Raw genomic sequence first — 18,756 nt, forward strand, 5'->3', positions numbered from 1 at the left:
GGCATGGCCTCCGAAATCATGCACCCCCGCGCACGGAGGTGATCTCGGAGGCCACGGTCGGGAATGACGGAGATGGGAGAGACTCACCAGGTGTTCGGGTATCCTCCAACGGTACGTACTGGCGATGCACTGCTTGCACTTCTTGGCCACCTCCTGGAAGAGACGGCGATTGATGCATCAGAGGACGTGAAAATTAGCAGGGCCCTAGGTAACAACGACGGCTAAATATGAAATGTTAATCGCCGTGTTGAAGAGAGCGTAAGACGCGACATATCATCATGCAAGAAATTCAAGGGCCGCTGTTCGGCCGTGTTTTCCGATTATCTTTTAAAGTAACTTTGTTCGGAAAAAAAAAGAAAAAAGCAGATCGTGTTCGAGCTTGCAGCGTAAATCACAAAATTATCGATTTATGCGTTAGCGCAGCGCCTTCAGTTCCCTCATAACTATTTGTAACTTCTACACAGATGTGGGGATATAGCGAGGACGCGCGCGCGCCGAACGGTGCTACTAATGAAATGGTAAAAAACACCATGTCCAAAATGTGCCAAAGTATTAAGTGTAATACGAACACTTGTATTACTCTAAAAACGAGGTTATAGTTGTATTGTTGCCAGTTTTGCTTTAAACTCGAGCGGGACGTACTTGTTAACCTGAGAAATGCGCAAATAGAAAAAAAAAATGCTAGTCGTATAATTACTTCATGCTAAACCTAGTGTGTACGGGACAGCTTCGTTCGCGTCCTCCTCATCGGGCTCCATGCTGCAGCAATGGCATGAGGCGCTGCGCGCTCTTTATATACTCAGTCATAATGTGACGTAAGTTATCACGTGACACCGAACAGTATGCTACCTTTCACGTTGACCTTTGCTACCATGGGGTGCTACACCATAGCGACATGCACTCCAAGTGTTTCGTCGTTTGACCTTTGACTGACTTCAAGGTCAAATTCCTGTGCACGGAGACCTTGGCTTTATATCACGTAATGCATTCGGAAAATCAGTAGCGCGGCCGAGAGCCCCGCCACTTCTTTTGTAATTTTTGTTTTTATTTTATTATTTTATTGTTTACTGTATTATTTTAATTTATTTTTGTATTTATTATACTTTATTTTGTTATTTTTATTTTTACTTTAAGTGCTAAAGCGAATTATCGCTAGCATTATTATTGCTTATAACTTGTTAATTATTTATTTTGTTATAATTGTCATTAGTAATGACTAATCAATAACTCAATAATAACTCCAACTTCTTTATACCCTCACTTAAAACTCACTTCCGGTCATTACTGCTGTCATCATCAGGTGATGGCGTTAACCCTGACGACACATTTTGCAGAAGCGCCTTCCCTTAATAAAACCTTCGGTTAATCTGTGGTCCTCAAGCGTGATAAGTTTACGTATCCTGTACACGATGCTATAAAGCGCCATTCACTTACTGGTTCCTGTATCTTCTCTTGGCACTCTTCCAGGAGGCGATACTTCAGGTTGTTCTGCATGAATGAACGGCGAAGAATGGTTGAGCTAATGATTCGTGCATACGCCATTTAGTCAGCACATGATATCTCACGGCTTGGTCGCTCTCCTATTTGGGGAGTACTTGACATTTCCGGAAGTTTAAGAGGAATAAAATTCATGAACGATGATTAGCTGAATGTTTAAAGGGCTTGTCGTGTGCCAGTATCTTGTAATTTTGAGTTATTATTCGTACCCAGTTCGCGAAATAAAGCTCTAGGTTTTGGCTTAATACAGAAATATTGCAACGAGGGTCGTAAGTTTTCCTCAAACTCCGAAGGCCAAAGTCCATAATATTCGATAATTATTTTCATAATGCCTTCTTCCGCACTACTGTGGAAACGCTCTGCTGGCTTCTCGGCCGGGCTGACCAGCTATACCCACTTGTAAACATTACATGGGGATTAAAAATTGAGTCTAGCGCATTTCCTAAAGGAGCAGGGCACTCGTTTTACGCCCTACAGAGGCTAGATTTTCGGCACTAAATATACGTAATAGCGTTCTGTTTCTAAGAGAGGCATATTTCATGACAAACAGCATTCCTTTGGTCCTGAACAGTAGATTGGGCTTTTTGGCATTTTATCTTAGCAGTTATATTAATCAAAGAACACGTTTAACCACGATACAAAAGTATTGAGGTTAGTAACAAGAGGATACTGAAATTGCGAGGGCTTCGCATGCTTTGAATTGAGAATGCGTGTTTTGCCGACCACAGATATTTTGTAATTTTATTAATGACAATCTATCCCAGGACTCGGGCCGCATATCCTGCTTCTGATAGGGAATGCGCTAGAGAACATGTTACTCCCTCTTTACTCCATTATAGGGCTGTTCGTGTTCGGAGTGTAAATAACGTTGGCAGACCGCGGGCCCCGGCGGGAGTGGGCAACAATAAAGCTCTTGAACAGAGTAGCCCATTCCAAGAGCCCGCGGTCAGCCTTCTCTTTTCGGTTTGGTTTGGTTTGTGGGGTATAACGTCCCAAAGCGACTCAGGCTATGAGAGACGCCGTAGTGGAGGGCTCTGGAAATTTCTACCACCTGGGGTTCTTTAACGTGCACTGACATCGCACAGCACACGGACGCCTTGCTTTCCGCCTCCATCGAAAAGCGGCCGCCGAAGCCGGGATTCGATCCCGCGTGCTTGAGCACAGAAGTCGAGCGCCCTAAGAACTGCACCACCGTGTCGGTGCAGTGGTTGGGGAGCAGTGGTTCGCTTTTCGTAATTACGTTTGTTCATCCTCTTCTAAAAATTCCCTATCAGAAAAGTAAAGCTCTTTAAATGCTTGCACTTTGGTTACGTGAGTTCGTCAGCATGCTTAGTTCTCTGTAATGTAAGGGACGCGGGACCATGCATTTTCGTCGAAAAATATTCTTACCCCGGACAAGCATTTCCGATACAGCTGTGGCACCTGAAAAGGTGGGTAAAATAACGACGATATTGAAATTTTATGCGTGATGAAAGTGTGTTCAGCTCATTGCGAATAACTGCAAAGAAATCTTACATCCAGGGAGTGGACTTCATTGTCTGCCTCGTTGCCGTTCATGTACTCCTCAGCGCACTTTCTGCATCGCTGGATTTCTTCCTGAAAATTGGCGAGGCAGATATGCAAGAGAGAAGGAGATTCTATAATATTGTTACCAACGCCTGTTTATAAAAACTTCACTAAATGCTCGGCAACGTATTCCAGCTTGCTGAAAACCTCATGAACGGTTTCAAGCAAGTTCGGTTTTATTTATTGTTTTTTTTTTTACTATACAGGATTATACAGAATACTATACAGAGTTTTGAAATCCTGTACAGTATCTTGCGTTAGAATACGGCACAGTGTCATTATGCCGGAGTCAACAGGGCTGCTAGCATTATCGATATCGTTCGTTTTTAAAACAAGCCTCATTACGACTACTGTCAAGATGTGCTAGAATAACGAAATAGAATGAAATAAGCAGTATGCTGAAATAAGCGGTGACGTCGTAGCATAGGCTTTCTGTATTGAATGCAGAAGAATAGAAATCCACAATTTAAGTGGATCTATTCAGTACAGTAAAGACACGGCATACTTCCATCAATGAAGGAAAAGCCGGTCTCTTGATGGAGGCGTACTTTATAGATCTATGAAATACTCAGGCGAGAAATTATTTGCCTCTGAACGTCGTGTGTTTTGCATATATAGCCATTACTCGGCATGTTTTTCTACCTATGAACTTGGTTTCTGACTAATGTTTCCAAACCCTTCTCTTCGGAAAAAAACACTCATCTAATGTCACAAGACTGCCTTCGAACCATGGCAAGATCTGCTTTCACAAAACGACAGTAAGTCAGCCTAGCCTCCTGTTTATCGCTTTTGCCATATAACGCCGCGATATCCCTTTGTTCATCCATCCATTGACTTGAAGTCTGATCTCCCCCATGGTTGCTAGAATACTGAATGTAAAGTGGTCTCCAGTCTGTAACTGTCGCTCAATGTGATGAATTTCCGATAATGAATTCATGTATGTAAGCACTTTTTTTTTTTTTTTTTTGTCGATAACAACAGCCGTATGCGTTAAAATTTCCCTCAAATTTTCAACTGGTAAAGTTAGAACAGTGAAGTATAAGGTCAGTTTCACGACTGGTCCTGTCCTGGGACCATGCCCTCGTAATGCCTTTAGCATTCGAGATTTTTGTTTTGTTTTGTTTTAACAACAAACTTTCCCGCTGTTTACACGCAGGCACGTTGTCGGTTGCGGGTTATTGTAGTGCAACAGAAAATACGTAAAATGTCCTCTAAAAGTCCGTAGAATATGTGCAACGCGTGCTTCTTTAAAGATCGGCTCGTATAAATTATGTTCACCCTTTCAAAAGACTCGCACATAATCCTTTCGAATAAAATGATAATAGGACTACCTTGGACCTATACTATGCATCGAAAAACACGGAATGCATCCATGGCCTTGTATTCCAGTTACGCTGAGCTGGGCCACACAATTTTGCACCTTGCCTGCCTCAAACGTACAACGTAAAGCCTGCTGAAACATAGAATAACGAAACAGTCTCACCGGTTGTCTGAACCTTCGAGGGCAGGCATCCTTGACCCTTTCCCTGGGAGGTTTCTGCAAGCAAATGAAAAAACAAACAAACAAACTCAATCAGCAATCCGGATATGTGGCAATTGAGCTAGATCGTGCCTTCCCTTTGTGTTCGTTTAGGTTAAATTTTTGTACATAACTTGTACTTTATCTATGAACCTGCGCGCCCACCTCGGGGACCAAATGGTTACGACTTTCTCTTGCTTCGCACGAGGTCGTTGGTTCGCTTATTGGACTCAGCAGCCGCATCAATACAAAAGCGGATCCGTGCCATCAGGCACAATGACTCGCGAACAGCTGCATAAGATTTTAGGTGAGAGAGATTGAACGCATGCGCAGTTGACCATGACTTCCGCAGCGCGATGGCTGCTTTTCAGAAGTGGTTCCAAATTTTGTACAGCTTTCTTCCCCAGTCAATCCACCTTTTATTGCCTTTGCGACCCTATTTGAATAGCCTCGTTTGCATTTAATTTCTTGTCGATAGTAAGCATATTTAAAGGAGTATAGACGCCAAATTTTGGTGCATTTTTGTGTTTGTTAATGATGCGTAAGACATTCCAGTATACGGATCCCTAAGCGATTTTCGCCTCCCGACCACTAAGTAATATTTAATTCGATTCCTTTTTGACGTCAGTTTAGTCGGTTTTAGCAGCCGAGAGATGGCTGTGACGTCGCAATCAAGACTCAGTCACGCGCGGTATGAAAAAACAGCGATATAATTGCTGACTCTCCAATTGTGATTAATGATCTTGAGGCAGGCTTGCTTTACTGCTGTAATGAATTCAAACGACACAAGAACGATTATATTGCTGTTTCTCTCATCCCTCACGTGACCTATACATGACTTTGACGTAACAGCCATCGCTCGGCTGTTCAAACCGAAACCGAAACAGGCGAAAAAAGAAATTAGATTATAAATTATTTCGGGCTCGTAAGCGGATACACCCAGTGATGCATGTACCGTAATCTCTTATGCATCATTAAAAAGAATAAAACTCGAAGCCAAAATTATGTGTCTATACTCCTTTAAGGAACCCCTGTGTGCGGACACTAATGCGGAGCTTCTGTCAAATAGGCTCGTCTTAGAGCCCACAGGAGGGTGCCTCCTCCCCACGCAGCACGAACCATGCATAGGCCCAACATTGGCCCAGCACTAGCAATACCTGGCCTACATAGGACCTGTGCATTGCCAATGTACTCCCATATTGGGCCTATCCTTAGTGCATCCATCTGCCACCTGCAAGCCTCCACCCACCACACTCCCACCTGCACCCTCTAGATGCATGCACTTGCGATAATCCCAAGCAGCACCAGAAAGGAAAAAGCAACGGCAAAATAAAATTTAATGAATACAGTGCGTATGCTATCGATGCTAAAGTGAAATGTACCACCAGTGTTGTTAACCCAGATTTCTAACGTCACATCGTATGAACGCTAGTGAATTTTAGAGCGAAGCTCTAATGCGCCCGCTCAACTGTAGAGCCGCGTCGCCTTTGTTGTCTGTGTAACCGAGCCATCTCATACCCTACTGATGCTCTGAGGCAATAAATATCTATAAAAAAAAATGAGGGAGAAGAGCCATGGACTCTGTGCCGCTCGCTCGCAGCTCTTATTTCTCATTTTCTGAGAAATTGCCCTTGGCTCGTGAATGAGCGCTTTGTAACTGAATATACATACATACAAGCATCTCTGAAATTATTTGCACAATATATCATCGCAAAAATGCTTTAATTGCTGCTCTCAAATTTCATATCAGAGAGTATCGTAATCGTCATTCAGGAAGCTCTCAAACTGTTTGCGGCAATATATCGCAAAAACGCTTGAATTGCTGCTCTCACATTGTATATTAGGGAGTATCGTAATCGCCATTCAAGAATGTCAAATTGTTTGCCGCAGTATATCGCAAAAACGCTTGAATTGCTGCACTCAGATTTTACATTAAGGAGTATCGCAGTCGTCATACAAGTAAATCTCAAATTGTTTGCCGTAGTATATTGCAAAAACACGTCAACTGCTGTGCTCAAATTTATATTATGGAGTATCATAATCGCCGTTTAAATTTTTTTACATTCTTCTTTCTTTCGCATTTTTGTGCCTTAATTTTTCGAAAATTCGTTCTCCCCTACGACTCACTGATTCACTTTTTTGTAGTGATTCAGGCAATTTCAGCTGATGCGGTATTCGGAGCCGAAGCCTTGCTGATTTCCCCGTCTCGATCTCTTCGAACTGCCGAGTGGGAGGTTAGAAAACATGACGCAAAAAATCGCGTTATAATTTGTGGCAAAACGCGATGAGCAGCCTGAACTGCCCCGCAATGAGTTTCTCTATACCCGAAGTCATTTTTTGTTATCATAAAAGCGAAGCGCCGTTCGTCAACGTGATATCAGCTGTAATATAACAAAAGATAAGCTGACTCAAGAATTTTTTGAATCGATTCAGCTACATTATCTTACGTATAGACGGGCTCGAAACGAAGGATAGCTTCATCACCTAATGCTGGTAAGAAATCAGCAGCATCTATATCACTCACTGCACGTGCACGAATGCCTAGGAAGAACAAAAAAAAAAAAAAAGTGAAGTTTATTGTGTCTTTTGTTTCTGTATTGGTTCAAATTTGCGCTTAGCTATAAAAAAAAATGTCGTTTATCTAGAGCAATAAGAAACAGATAAAACTCACCCTTGGCATGCAAATGCTTCTCACTTGTGCTTCCTGTGGGCGAAAGCGTGACATGATTAATGAGAACACTCTGCTCACTGAGCCGATAACGTGCACAGATTAGAGCACTTTAGGAAAATTAACCAGTACGGTTTTTAAGCCGCTTGAAGCCTCGCATAAGAAATTGACCTGACGGAGAGTATCGGCCTTATCTCGATAGTGGTTCACTTCTAAACCATCTTCGCGCTTCTCCTTCTTTTCCAAACTTATTTTCAAACTATATTTTTTTTTCTTGCAGCTCGACTTTTTATTTTACCCATTTCTTCCCTCTTTTTAGCAAGTTCAAGCTGCCTCTGGTAAGAACATTTTATTGTATATAGAAATTTCGAGCATCGTAAACCAAAGCCTGAATTTTGGCACCCTTTTGTTTAAATATATCCGGCACCCTCGAACTATTAAAGCGCAGTTAGAACCAAAGCTTCTTTATCTTCTATTTATAAAAATAGGTCACCAAAAGAGGCGGATTCCGTAGAGTTATACGCCGGTCAAATTTGTATTGATGCAGCACCTACTAGAGTACGAGCATTGCAGCAGGCTGGAAGCGTTGTGTTAGGGATTGCGGGAACTTACGTATGCGTACGACGCGTCTTCGTGCAGATTGGACTTCTCGACGCAGGCTTCGCAAGCTGCTTTTTCCACCTGGCAGAAATATTTTAGGCACATTTAGTATCGAGTCAGGTAAAACAGCATTAAAAAACTGACTGTCTTCTCAGACTAGAGATGAAATCAAAGCAAACATTTCTCTCCAGGCGAAAGAAAATTGAGTTTCTTTTTTTTTTTTTTTCGTTTTTCTTACTTTTTCGACTGACACGGACAAAGCGAGAACAGCACTGACCTCTTGGTGTTTGTAGTACCAATCACAGGTCTTTCGAAGCAATTCTTTTCTCGTGGGCTGGAAGTGAAAAACGACCGAAACTTTGTCAATTTCGTCAACGTGAAATATTCTCAGACATTGCCTCTGAAAGCTTGCACTTTTCTGCAGTTTATTGCCAGAGGCGCACTGCGTTGGATTTTTTCAAGGGAAGTCTTCACTGTTTGGTGCGAACGTGAGATAAGATTAAAAAGCAAGATTTTTAAACGGGTCAGAAGATGAGACTCTACCTCTAGTAGATATGTTCATGAAACATCTCATATCATAAAACATATTAGTTCATATCAGCAAAAGGAAAAACTTGCGCACGCAATAGTAGTAGTAGTGATAATAATAATAATAATAATAATAATAATAATAATAATAATAATAATAATAATAATAATAATAATAATAATAATAATAATAATAATAATAATAATAATAATAATAATAATAATAATAATAATAATAATAATAATAATTGGTTCACAAGAAAGGAAATGCGCAGTATTTGTCACACTTGTTCTGTGGACACCAGAACCGCGCCGTAAGGGAAGGGAGGAAGGTGGGGATGAAGGCGGAAAGAGAGGAAGGGGTGCCGTAGTGGAGGGCTCCGGGGCAATTTCGACCACCTGGGGATCTTTAACGTGCGCTGACATCGCACAGCACACGGACGCCTCTTCGTTTCGCCTCCATCGAAACGCAGCCGCCGGCGGTCGGGATCGAACCCTGGCGGCTCATCAATATTTTCATAACTGCATCTTACAATATTTCACAGTTTTCTCAGTTAAGTGTGATGCCCAAGAAAGCTGATCCTGAAAAACGGTGAGGGGGCTCGTACCAACAATTTGAAGCTATAACCTAAAATATTTGAAATTATAAAATAATTAGATATATGACGTGTCACGAAGACATAGCGGAGACGGACGAGGTGGATCGCAAAAGAAGGAACTAAGCAAAGAACCATATAATGATATCGAGTCAACGAAAGTCAGGTAGTATATGGTTCGTTATACTTGTTCGACGTTTCTTTTCTTTTTCATCTTATTTTTTTTTACACTAAAGGCCTGAGTGGGCATTACATAGGAGGGGAAGCATCGAGCAATGAAAAAGGAGAACAGAATACAACAGTAATGTGGCGACGTAAGAAAAACAGATGCTATTAGGCGCATACGTATAACTGGTTATTTATTTTACTGTTCGTAGATTTATACTTCAGAAACAACGAAAGGTGCGACCTAAGTGCGGCTTGTGCAGGTGGGGTTTACAAGAAGTCGAACATAATGTGCGATGTAGACCTTAAAGGAAAACTGTAGAGGTTTTAGAATTCGACGAGCTTGAATGGGACGAATTTATGAATGCTGCAAGTAAAGATTGCGAAGTCGTTTTATGCTAGCATTTGAATTGCCAACGAAATCATTGAATAAAGTGACAGTGCACAGCACCGGTATGGGGCTGCAACGATGAAGTTATATGAAGTGACGCTATACTTTGCAAGCAAAAGAAATAATTGCTTGAAGGAAGGAAACCAATGCCACTGAACATATAGTTCATGAAGAGTTGTTTATCAGTATTGGACGACGCAGAGAAGCGAGCGGAAATCTTAAAATTCGGCAACAAGACGTCAGCTGTAGTTTTTCTGCACGCCTCCGGCGTATTAAGATGAAGCCTACACATCTAACGCATCTTACGTCATTACTTTAAATGCTAGCACGAAACTACTTAGCACACTTTACCCACATACTTCATATATCCGAACCGTTGAATCTGGTTCAAATGCCAAAAATTCGCTTCAGCTTCAATTTAATTGTTACGCAAATAATTAAGAAAATAACTGATTAACTTTTAATATCTGATTTTAAGAGGCAATACGTAATGCGAAATTGAAGGTAGTGAATATCGAAGGCATGTACATTTTTTAAAATATTTTTGTTTTGTTGTTTTTTGGCAACATGGCTCGAAATACTGAACGTCAAAAATATGCACCTGAAAGCTCGTTGAGTTGGCTTTTCCGCATTTCATTATTATGAAAGAGCGCGGCTGCGTGTGGGGTTGCTACAGAAATCATGTTAATTTATTTTAGATCATAAAATACACAAACAGTATCTGTATTTGATTCAGAAAAAAAAAAAAAAGCGCAAGCAACGCTTTTTTATAAATGTGCAATGCGTGAAAGCCAACTCAACGACCTCCCTTAACGCGATAGTGTTAGACGCCTCGTTTTCCAGAAAACCTAGCGTCAGTGTTACGAGCGAATACACACGGGCATATGCCTCTTGCAGGTGGTAGTTGACAGGTGACTTGGCAGGGCTCTGATTGGTTTTACGGGTTGTGTGACGTCACGTGACCACAGTGAGATGAGAATCGAACCCTCCTGGACTCTCGGATCCCAAAACGGAGACGCACTTCTTAGGTCATGCAGGCAAACTTAGTGCGGCTAGGTTAAAGCGTTGCTTTTCAACTATCATTCTCAGAAGTTATGGACTTCTTTTGGGAAATAGTTTTTGTGCAATTTTATCATATATTGTCTAACATCGCGATAGCAACCAATTGATATATCCGCACATTTTCTATCGGTAGGCTTCTAGTTGCTTGCCATTAATATTCAAGAACGCTATCAATTCATTTTTTGTGCCAGTCTACTTTTTGTGAGCGAAGAACAAACTGAATTTCTATAAACATGTTCATAAAGGCATTTTACAATTTTCTACTGTTGCCTGACGATTAGATGAAAACGCATCACAATGGTTTTCCATGGAATGTCCTAATTACTCGTTGTGAGTACAGGACAAACATCAGAAGCGAAATTTTGCTACGTATCAAAAGCTTAAAGCATTTATATTGCTGTGGTCTTAAAAGGTATCCACAATATTTTAGTTTCCTCACAATTATTTCCACAAAGTGAACCCGTTGGTACTGTACGACAGTTACGAACATGGAACAAAACTTTAAAAGCGTCCTTTTTTTGTTCGGAAACTTGGACCGTTATCATCGGGATGTGCAGCTTCCGCACACTTCAAATGCGTCCCAGAATCCTCGGCCTGTGTAAGCTGGTTTTTCACATAATGTGTCAGCTGTGAGATAATAAAGGAACAAATTAAGAGATTAGTGTAAATTAATCAATCAGCAAAGTGCATGTCCGCTAAAGAGGATTCGCAAAAGGAGGTAGGGGGGGGGGGGGGTGCAGGCCGGGCGTGATTATACGCTTAAGGGCACAGCTGAAATGACCGTGAAATTGTTTGGAAGTTCAGCATCTCGAATTACATTCCGAATAAGGCAGCTTAAAAAGGGAACGGACCTTTGACTTTGGCAGCCTTCATTTCACAATACTGCCTCCTAAAGTATAAAAGAGAAACGAACAAAGATTGAGGGTGAGCTTCAGTTCGCAAGCCAAGCCAAAGCTTTGACAAAGTTTCGACAAGGGGACTTGTCGAAGGGGAACTTTGCCCAGGCGAAGACAAGTCCCCTTTTCGAAACGTTGGCTTGGCTTGCGAGCTGAGGGTCCCCCTCGACCCTTGTTCGGTTCTCTTTTGCACCGTGTACCTGTCTTCCCCTCGTTCTACTCTGCCTCCTAAAGTAAGAATGCAAAATATGTATTAGTTAATTTTAGTTGCATAATTGCGAAATTATTAAACTCTATAACCTACTCAATGTTCATCTTGTTCTACAGCCCATCTGCATAGATCGAGTATAAATATTTCTAGTAGTTTTTAAAATAAAAATCCTATAACAAAAACAATCGCCGTGCGTACATTCAGAAGGCTACGATTGTGCATACTGTTTTAAAATGAGACTGTTGAATGTTCCTCTTACCCGAGGCAAGCACTTCTTCCTCATGGTCCACACCTGTGAAGATGAAGCGAGAGAAGAAAAACCGCCACAGTTTTAGCTTTGTTTCGCGCCAATGCATTAGAGCGTGCAGTCTACGTTATATTTGCGCAGAGTGATCGCGATCAACTGCTAGAAGCATCGGGTAACTAAAACAAAAAAAAAAGAAGCTTATGGCTTCCGGTAGATGTATTTTATCCCAGCCTGCTTTCAAATCTATTTGACTCAACTTCAGCTCCAATGTCGCCTCTAAATGCAAAGAAGCTGCTACGAGGCGTCGGTTTCTGCATACAGAACTGCGCCATTCGAGCTCTCTACACAAGAGTGACGTGCCAAAGTTGTCAGTCAGTAAGTAATATCCTGCGTTGAAACTTGGTTTGCTATACTATTAAATCAATAGCTCGGTCGCCAGGTCCATCGGGTGGTCCATCGCTTAACCAATGAACCTTGTTTCCCTTAAGTCTGCATCTTTCGCCCGTTCTCAGGCATGGCGAATAGCTGTTGCAATGGCTGAGACAATAGCTTGTTCAATGTACTGTACTTAATTGAAGCGATAGTCGAAGCAACTAATTGATTTACGGGTGTCATTACCTTTTAATCATAAAGCCATTGAGCATAATATGAGCGCCCTTTTCTTTAAAATTTAAGTCAAAGGCGCTTGCCTGTATGTGCAAGGAGAAAAGGGGAAGATAAGCTGTCAAAGGCTTTTAGAGGTAAACGGAACACTTACGTCCTCGTACTCGTACGGGACCGGCAGGGTGTAGTTGTCCACGCATTCCTCGCAACTGTGTATCTCGTCCTGTGACGCGAAAGAATAGGAGAAAGAGACCAGCAGTTAGAAGACAGGACGGAGAAGGAGGTGGAATATTTTTGCATTACTTCCTCGATGAACCTCCATCTGCAGAGCCGCCTGATTCGGTCTTTCGGGTAGGCCTGCAAAGAAAGAACGGCGAAAAAGTCTTATTACGAAAATAAAGTTGACTAGTTGGGTGCAGCGGAACCAAAGATCTACGTAATGGTGACATCAGAACAGTCGGAGGGGACAGAGTCCATACGTCACAAGTAAGGTTTGCTGCTATATGTTTGGTGTATCAAAACAGCGCGATCACTAGGACGGGACAAATGACAGGGTTTCTGTTGCACCCTTCATTCCTACATGCTGTCAGGGTATTTTCCATATAACGGTACTTGCCCCATCTGTTAAGTTGTGGTTTTGGCAGAGTTGCCAACAACAGGTGCGTTGTTTCGTTCACAAGATTAACTATAAGAAATGAGGATTTACTCAGCTGACTGGTCTCGATCATTTCCCTTAGCGCTTTGTAGATGTTTTCGACAGAGGTCTGGAAGGGTTTACATGAGGCCGGTGTTCGAAATTAGGCAAGCGCTTGCTATCGCAATGTTACCCTCGTATTCACCTTTACGTTTGACGACTGTGTACAGATTTGTAGCGATTTGGTAGTACGTCATGACTGTGGCTATGAAAAAAGCCATTTGTTATAAAAGATAGATAGCCTTAGTCTAGAGCAGTGAGGGACCTCGTAAATGACTCCGGCCCAAAGACACAGCTCTGACGAGCGCCAACGCGATGGCGGAGGCCAACGGTAACCTCGACTAAGGAAGACCGACCACTGAAGATCCAAATCTGCCTCTGTCCAACCTCATATTCTCTAACTCTTCTTTTACGAAATGAATGTTTTTACTACTACTGTATTGTCTCTGCCGCCTTTGCAGTTATGATGTGTTTCGTGTCCAGCTTATGAAGCACATGCATTAGCCGAATGCTTTCTAAATTGTCTGTATATGCAGCCCTTAGTGCAAAAAATCTGCTTGTACTAAATATCATGTATATAACAAAAGCGTACGTGCGGAGAACGAAAAATCGGCTAAAGGTTTGCTTTCGAACGCCTAAGACAGTAAGTAGTTCGACTCCCATTTTTGCTAGCACTCTTTAACTCGTTCTTTTATAATATTATCACCGCACGGGTTACCTCTTTTCACCGCGCGGGTTACTTGTCTTTGGGGGGAGGAGTGTGGCTGGTCCTGGCCCTGATGGGGCTGGGATAGGTAGGTCACCGCCGCTTGCGGCGGGGACTAGCCTGCCATCGAATTTTTATCTGTTGTAGGCCGTCACTGCACCCGCCACCGCTTCGGTGGTGGACGGTGGCTGTTGTTAATTGCGGCGCGCGTCTTTCTCTCCCTCTTCTTTTTCTTTCTTCTCTATTTTCTCTTCTGTCCGCACGAGGCAGCGGAGGTGGCTCAGCTACAGAGCCAGTAGCTTGTATACTTCTATTTTATCCGTTAGATATCGGTATGATAAGAGACTCGGCCTTGAGAGCGAGCTGACGCGGTTCACCTCGGCTCCGTGTTTTTCGAATTGTGTATGTGGATTTTAGACCCGATATGGCCTGAACCCACTCGAAACGGTCAGTGAAGGTGTTCGGCACCTGTTTGCAACAATTTTACTTTCGGCTCGCTGTTCAATTCGAAGCTTTCAAGGACTAGCGTTTCTGACGGGCTAAGCCTAATCGACGCCCTCAGGGCCCACCACGACCACGGCTGCTCCCGGGCCACAGCCGGGCGGCGCTGCCGCCACAGCGCATCCGGAAGATGTGACCTTCAAAATTTTACGCCCGGCGACCTTCACTCCGTGCCAACCACCGACTACGACCCCAGAGTCAAGCCAAGTTACAAGGCGTTCCGATTATCCGCCATTACCGGCGGGTCACGAGCAGATGGATGCTGCGCCATACTACGTATCCAGCCAAACCCTGACTCCGACACCACAAACGCCACAGGTTACACCGACTACAACCCCACAGTCAAGCCAAGTTACGAGAAGTTGTGATTACCCGCTCTTACCGGCGGGGCATGAAAAGATGGACGCGGCGCCGTACTTCGCATCCAGCCGAACGGTGCCTCCGACGCCACAAACGCCACAAGCTACAGGGAGCGTTGATTACCCGCTATTGCCGACAGTGCACGAGGAAATGGATGCCGCAGCTGTGACTGTCTCTGCAAGCCCTCCTGCTCAGGTTAAGACAACTACAGGATGCAGCATGACTTCAACCTATCGCAAGCGTCAAGTGTCCCCGCAACGTCTGCACACAGAACGGGTGAGTCGTCCTCATTTCACTGTTCTGATCAGGCCACTTAACAAAGTGCATGTCACAAACATCCCGAAACAGGCTATTACCAACGCAATAGAGCAAAGCGCTCCGTCTCAGTATTTTTCGGATATGGCCATTCTCCGCTTTGATTCTGCTGCTAACTGCATCCGCATAACTGTCAGGGACGCTGAGCATTTCAAGAAGCTGTGTACATTGACCCGTTTAATCGCGCGAACGCGGGATTCTGTCCAAGCGTTCGATGTGGACACGTCCCCACTGAAGCAGCCTGCGGTTGGCAGCACGCGAGGTGTGATCAGAATTAGAGAAGGCCTCACGATGGACTATATCATGGCACATCTGCGCTGCGAGACAGCTGAAATCACAGACATACGCATGCTCGGCAAGACAAATTTGCTACTTCTGACCTTCGCATCAGACGCATTACCTTCTCGGCTAGTATTCGACTACGAGATTACACGAATCCGTGAATACCGCCCGCGCCCAGTCGCATGTTATAACTGTCACCGCATCGGCCATGTAGCCAAATACTGCTCGTTTCCCGCCGTTTGTCGGGATTGCGGTAAGAACCCGCACCCTGAGGACCCCGGCTGCAAGCAGTTTCCTCATTGCGTAGCCTGCGGCGCTTCCACGCATATCGCCCTGAGTGCCCAGTGCCCGGCTCGAGCTTATGCAAAGCCTGTCGACAAATCGGCACCTAAGGAGTCGGATGAACCGAATACGCATCAGGTGACATCCTCACATACTGTCTCCAAACATGTATCATATGCTGAAAAGACCTCTTCTCCAGGTTTAGCCGAGGTCATTGAGAGCCTCAGAGCAGAAATATCTGAACTACGCCAGGAAAATCAGCGTCTCCGGGAGATGATAACTAAGGACAAGATAACAATGGACACCCGAACTCGTTCCCAGACTCCGCAACGCAGCCGCTCACAGAAGGGCCGCAAAAGCCGTTCGCCTACCCGCCGGCCGCAACCGGTCACAGCGTCTGATTCCGCCTATACCCACATGCTCGGGCTAATCCGACAGGAACGCGCCCAAGAGACACAGAAGCTGGAAGAAACTCTGCGAAAGGAAGTTAATGCAACTCTTACTGCTGCCCTCACTTCCATGCAGAGCCATCTGCAGACTATGTTTGAGGAGTTCCAACGTACCACACTCACAGACGATAGTAAGCGCCGTAAATCTGTGCCCCTTTCATGAGCACTATGGCTCATGGGATTCAATGGAACTGCAGAAGCTTCAATCAGAACGGTCCTACCCTTCGTACATTTGTGCCTCAGCGCCGTCCTCTTTTCATACTTCTTCAAGAAACGCGCGGTCCTTGTAAAATTCCTGGTTACTGCACTTACCAGACACCTACTATCCAACATAAAAACGGCCGTTCAGAGGGACAGGCGGCCGTCTTAATCCGAAACGATTGTCCTTCCACTCAGCTCTCGCTTCAATCCCTTTGCTCTTCCACTCGTGAGATTGTTGCAGTAAAAATCTTCCCCCCTGGCCAAAAACCTTTCGTCGTAGCATCGGCCTATTTCCGGCCAGGTAACGTCATGGCAGAACCCTGTTCCTGGCTCCCTGACCTTGAAAACGCAGCATACCCTTATCCTATTCTTATTGGCGGAGATTTCAACGCACATCACGCAGCCTGGAGCTCATCTCAGCCTAACCAACGTGGTAAACACCTATATGACGCCCTTGATCAAACTCTTCTTACCCTGTGCAACGAACCTAACGTGCCGACCCGTATCGGTCTCCATCCCTCTCAAGCAGACACTACACTGGACCTTACATTCTCATCACCGCGTCTTATTCGGCGCTGGGAAGTCCTTTCTAATTCTTGGGGTAGTGATCACTTGCCCATCTTGCTCACTCTCAATCGTAAATGTCTTCGCGTTCGGACAACACGTTCGTTTTTCAACTGGGACAAGTTTCGTGCTAATACTACGACCCCCTTCTCGGATATTGACTCCTTTCTGTCTGTACTCCGAGATGCCCGCACTCAAGCTCTCGAATATATCCCCTGTGACGATTCCACAGTTGGCATGGATGCTCACCTGGCTAACCTTTGGCGTCGCGCAGATCACCTCACGCAACGTTTTCGGACACGCGGAAAACGTCACAAAGATCTCGTGCTTCTTCGACGACAATTCAAGCTTATCCGGGCATACCAGCTTCACCTGCAAAGTGAGGCTTGGCACTCTACATGCGACCGTCTTGGACAAGTACCGGGCCTATCACAACTTTGGCGCATCTTTCGTGGCCTAAATGGCAAGGCACGCGGGGCACCACCTCTCGCTGATCTCCTTCTCAATGGCAACCCGGCTGATGTTGAAGATGAAGTTATACGCACCTTTTTCCCACACGCCAGCCTAATGCCTCCACCAGCAGTTTCCATTTTCCCAGTCAGAAACCCTGATCCAGACCTGGATCGCCCATTCTCAAAGGGAGAACTGCAAGCAGCCCTCGGAAGAGGCCGAGCTCGCGCCACACCCGGGCACGACCGAGTTAGTTGGCAGGAGCTTAGCAATCTCGACTCGGCAGCCCAGGATGCCCTTCTCGACATCATTAATTCTTACTGGGAGACCGGAACGGTACCGGATAACCTCAAGCTTTCTCTTATTCTTCCTATCCCTAAACCTGGCAAAAACCCTCGACTTCCTAGTAATTTGCGTCCAATTGCACTGACTTCACATCTCTGTAAACTCATCGAGCGCCTGCTGCATACCCGGATTAGTCACTACATTGAATACGTCAGTCCTGGATTTCATCCAGCTCAAGCCGGCTTCCGCCCTAACCTTGGAACGCATGACTGCCTTTGGCTTTTGCGAAGAGTTCTGAATAGAGCTCATCGTAAAACGCTACCTGACTATCTCCTGGCTGTCGATATACACAAAGCTTTTGACAATGTTCGCCATGAGGTTATCCTGGAGGAACTCGCCAAACGCTTTCCTAGTAATCGTGCCCAAATCTGGATCCGCAATTTTTTGACATCTAGACCCATTCAGCTACATGGCAAAGCTCCGGGATGGGTGCCCAAAACCTATTACTTGGATAGGGGTGTACCTCAGGGCTCCATTCTCGGACCCATATTGTTCAACTTGGCCATGACACGCGTCGCCGAGAATCTGGAAATCAGCACAAGCGCAAGATTCGCTATATATGCCGATGATATTACCGTCTGGACTGAGGCAGCGGATTACGTAGACAAATATTCTATGGAGACTGAACTTCAGGCGGCCCTTCTTTGTCTTGAAGATACACTAACCAAAATTGGCCTCGAACTCGCACCACATAAAACAGAATTGATTAGTATCGACGGAAAACATAAAACCAACCCCAGTATGCAGATCCATCTTCACATCGGAGGCAACACCATCACCTCCTCAAATGGGCAAATCCGCATTCTTGGCCTGCCCATATCAAGCTGCAAAAGCCCCCAGAAATGGGTTCGTCAGTTACAACGCCTTTGGCCAGCACTGCTACATACTATTCGTCGCCTGTCCAACCGGCATGGCGGTGCGCGGCAGCATGCCTGCCGTGCGATGGCCAGAGCAGCGGCGGTCGGAAAAATCCTCTATGGTACACCGGTCCTCCAACTGTCGAAGACTGACTTCGCTAAGGTCGAACGCCTTCATCGCGCTACACTGCGCACTATTAC

General features: G+C 44.6%; 1 protein-coding gene across 1 annotated transcript in view; it reads right to left on the bottom strand.

Annotated features, from left to right (window-relative positions):
• Positions 1-18,756, bottom strand: part of LOC146182357 (uncharacterized) — a 96,384-nt gene that overhangs the window by 1,248 nt on the left and 76,380 nt on the right. Inside the window, exons 11-21 of the mRNA XM_084577449.1 lie at positions 12,853-12,906; positions 12,704-12,772; positions 11,959-11,991; positions 8,128-8,184; positions 7,863-7,931; positions 7,254-7,286; positions 4,547-4,600; positions 3,013-3,093; positions 2,887-2,919; positions 1,435-1,488; positions 88-153 (exon numbers count right to left, since the gene is read on the bottom strand). Of these exons, the coding sequence (XP_084433575.1) occupies positions 88-153; positions 1,435-1,488; positions 2,887-2,919; positions 3,013-3,093; positions 4,547-4,600; positions 7,254-7,286; positions 7,863-7,931; positions 8,128-8,184; positions 11,959-11,991; positions 12,704-12,772; positions 12,853-12,906 (603 nt within the window). The remainder of the gene's footprint in view (positions 1-87; positions 154-1,434; positions 1,489-2,886; positions 2,920-3,012; positions 3,094-4,546; positions 4,601-7,253; positions 7,287-7,862; positions 7,932-8,127; positions 8,185-11,958; positions 11,992-12,703; positions 12,773-12,852; positions 12,907-18,756) is intronic.

Source organism: Amblyomma maculatum, chromosome 8 (assembly GCF_055883805.1).
Source record: "Amblyomma maculatum isolate TAMU_Amacu chromosome 8, ASM5588380v1, whole genome shotgun sequence".
Classification (NCBI taxonomy): Eukaryota; Metazoa; Arthropoda; class Arachnida; order Ixodida; family Ixodidae; genus Amblyomma; species Amblyomma maculatum.